At 38.2% G+C, this 1,176-nt stretch overlaps 1 protein-coding gene across 2 annotated transcripts in view; it reads left to right on the top strand.

The window, feature by feature from the left end:
- Positions 1–1,176, top strand: part of LOC107082825 (uncharacterized protein C7orf57 homolog) — a 14,505-nt gene that overhangs the window by 6,220 nt on the left and 7,109 nt on the right. The window contains exons 2-3 of one of the 2 annotated variants that reach the window (XM_015371702.1): positions 263–328; positions 637–810. In XM_015371702.1, coding sequence (XP_015227188.1) covers positions 286–328; positions 637–810 — 217 coding nt within the window. In that variant the 5' untranslated portion in view covers positions 263–285. Of the gene's footprint in view, positions 1–262; positions 338–636; positions 811–1,176 lie in introns of both variants that reach the window. The other variant, XM_015371701.1, reaches the window with a different exon arrangement.

The following is a 1,176-nucleotide window of genomic DNA, read 5'->3' as shown; positions in this document are numbered from 1 at the left end:
CACAGCCAGGAACTTAACTGATTTACAAGTAAAAAAAGAAAAAAGAGTAATGTTCTAACAAATGTAAAAAATCAACATTAGGTTTTAATGGGGGAGTTATTGATTTTAGTTTTTATAATTTTATCCTATAATTTAAACTATGTTGCTTGATTTAATTAAAATTCTTTATAGGTTTTTTACGTTAAAAAAAATTTATTTTAGTTTTGTCCAGCCTAACTTGTTAGAGTTGGAAGATTTAAAAAGTTGCCCCTTTTGTCCACAGGTTCTCCTCCATCTTGAGTTAAAATGAGCACTGCTGTACCCAACCATCGAAGGACCAAACCTGGAGGTACGACTGGTAAAACTTCACCTTATTGTCTTCTCTCATTTTCTTAAAATGTTTGTTAGTGGCATGTTTTCCCCTGGAAACGTAGAGTTGTTTTCTTTTCTACAAAAACGTATTTCATCTCTCAGTCTCAGGTCTTTCAACGCATGCATAATTAAACATGTTAAGTTGTAAAAACCATTCAACCAAATCTTTTTATGAAAGCAATATAAAAAGTAAAAAAAAAACCCAGCTCGCGTCTTATATCGTATGAGAATATCAGAGAACCCTTCTATTGCCTTAAAGCAAATGTTTGCTTTGGTTGTTTGCAGGCATAAAGCCAGGCGCTGCTAACAGCGGCGTTACCGGACCCACCTCCCAGATTCCCGGTCTCTGCCAGAGTGCCACCGATAGCATAGAGGTGGAGAGGACCAGCGGGAGACGAGTGGGGATATTTGAGAGCGACTCCGACTATGTCAAGCTGGCGAAGCAGGGAGGACACAAAGGTAAGCTGATGATTTCCAGTTTTACTTCATAGGTTCCTGCTATTTTTATCCAAATGGGACAATGAGCATTGATCAAGCTTTAAAGTCGTAGGGAAGTCATATTTAAATGTCAAATCATTCTGGCTTAAACATGCATATAAATGTACTCTTTATCAGACCATATTCTGCCAAAATTTCGAAAATTTCTATAATGTCGCAGCTAATAAACGCAATATTTGAAATAAGAAATAAGAATCATTTCCTTTCCCATTGAGTTCTGTCTCAGTGTTCACGGGGATGGACGTCTGTGTCTTCAGCAGGCGTAGAGCTAACAGAACTGGCAGCGTTGCGAGGCAAGGGCTCAAACATGTACGGCTGTAAGCCTTC

Source organism: Cyprinodon variegatus, unplaced genomic scaffold (assembly GCF_000732505.1).
Source record: "Cyprinodon variegatus isolate N-32 unplaced genomic scaffold, C_variegatus-1.0 Scaffold63, whole genome shotgun sequence".
NCBI lineage: Eukaryota > Metazoa > Chordata > Actinopteri > Cyprinodontiformes > Cyprinodontidae > Cyprinodon > Cyprinodon variegatus.
The sequence above is the reverse complement of the archived record's forward strand: the minus strand, read 5'-3'. Positions and strand labels throughout refer to the sequence as shown.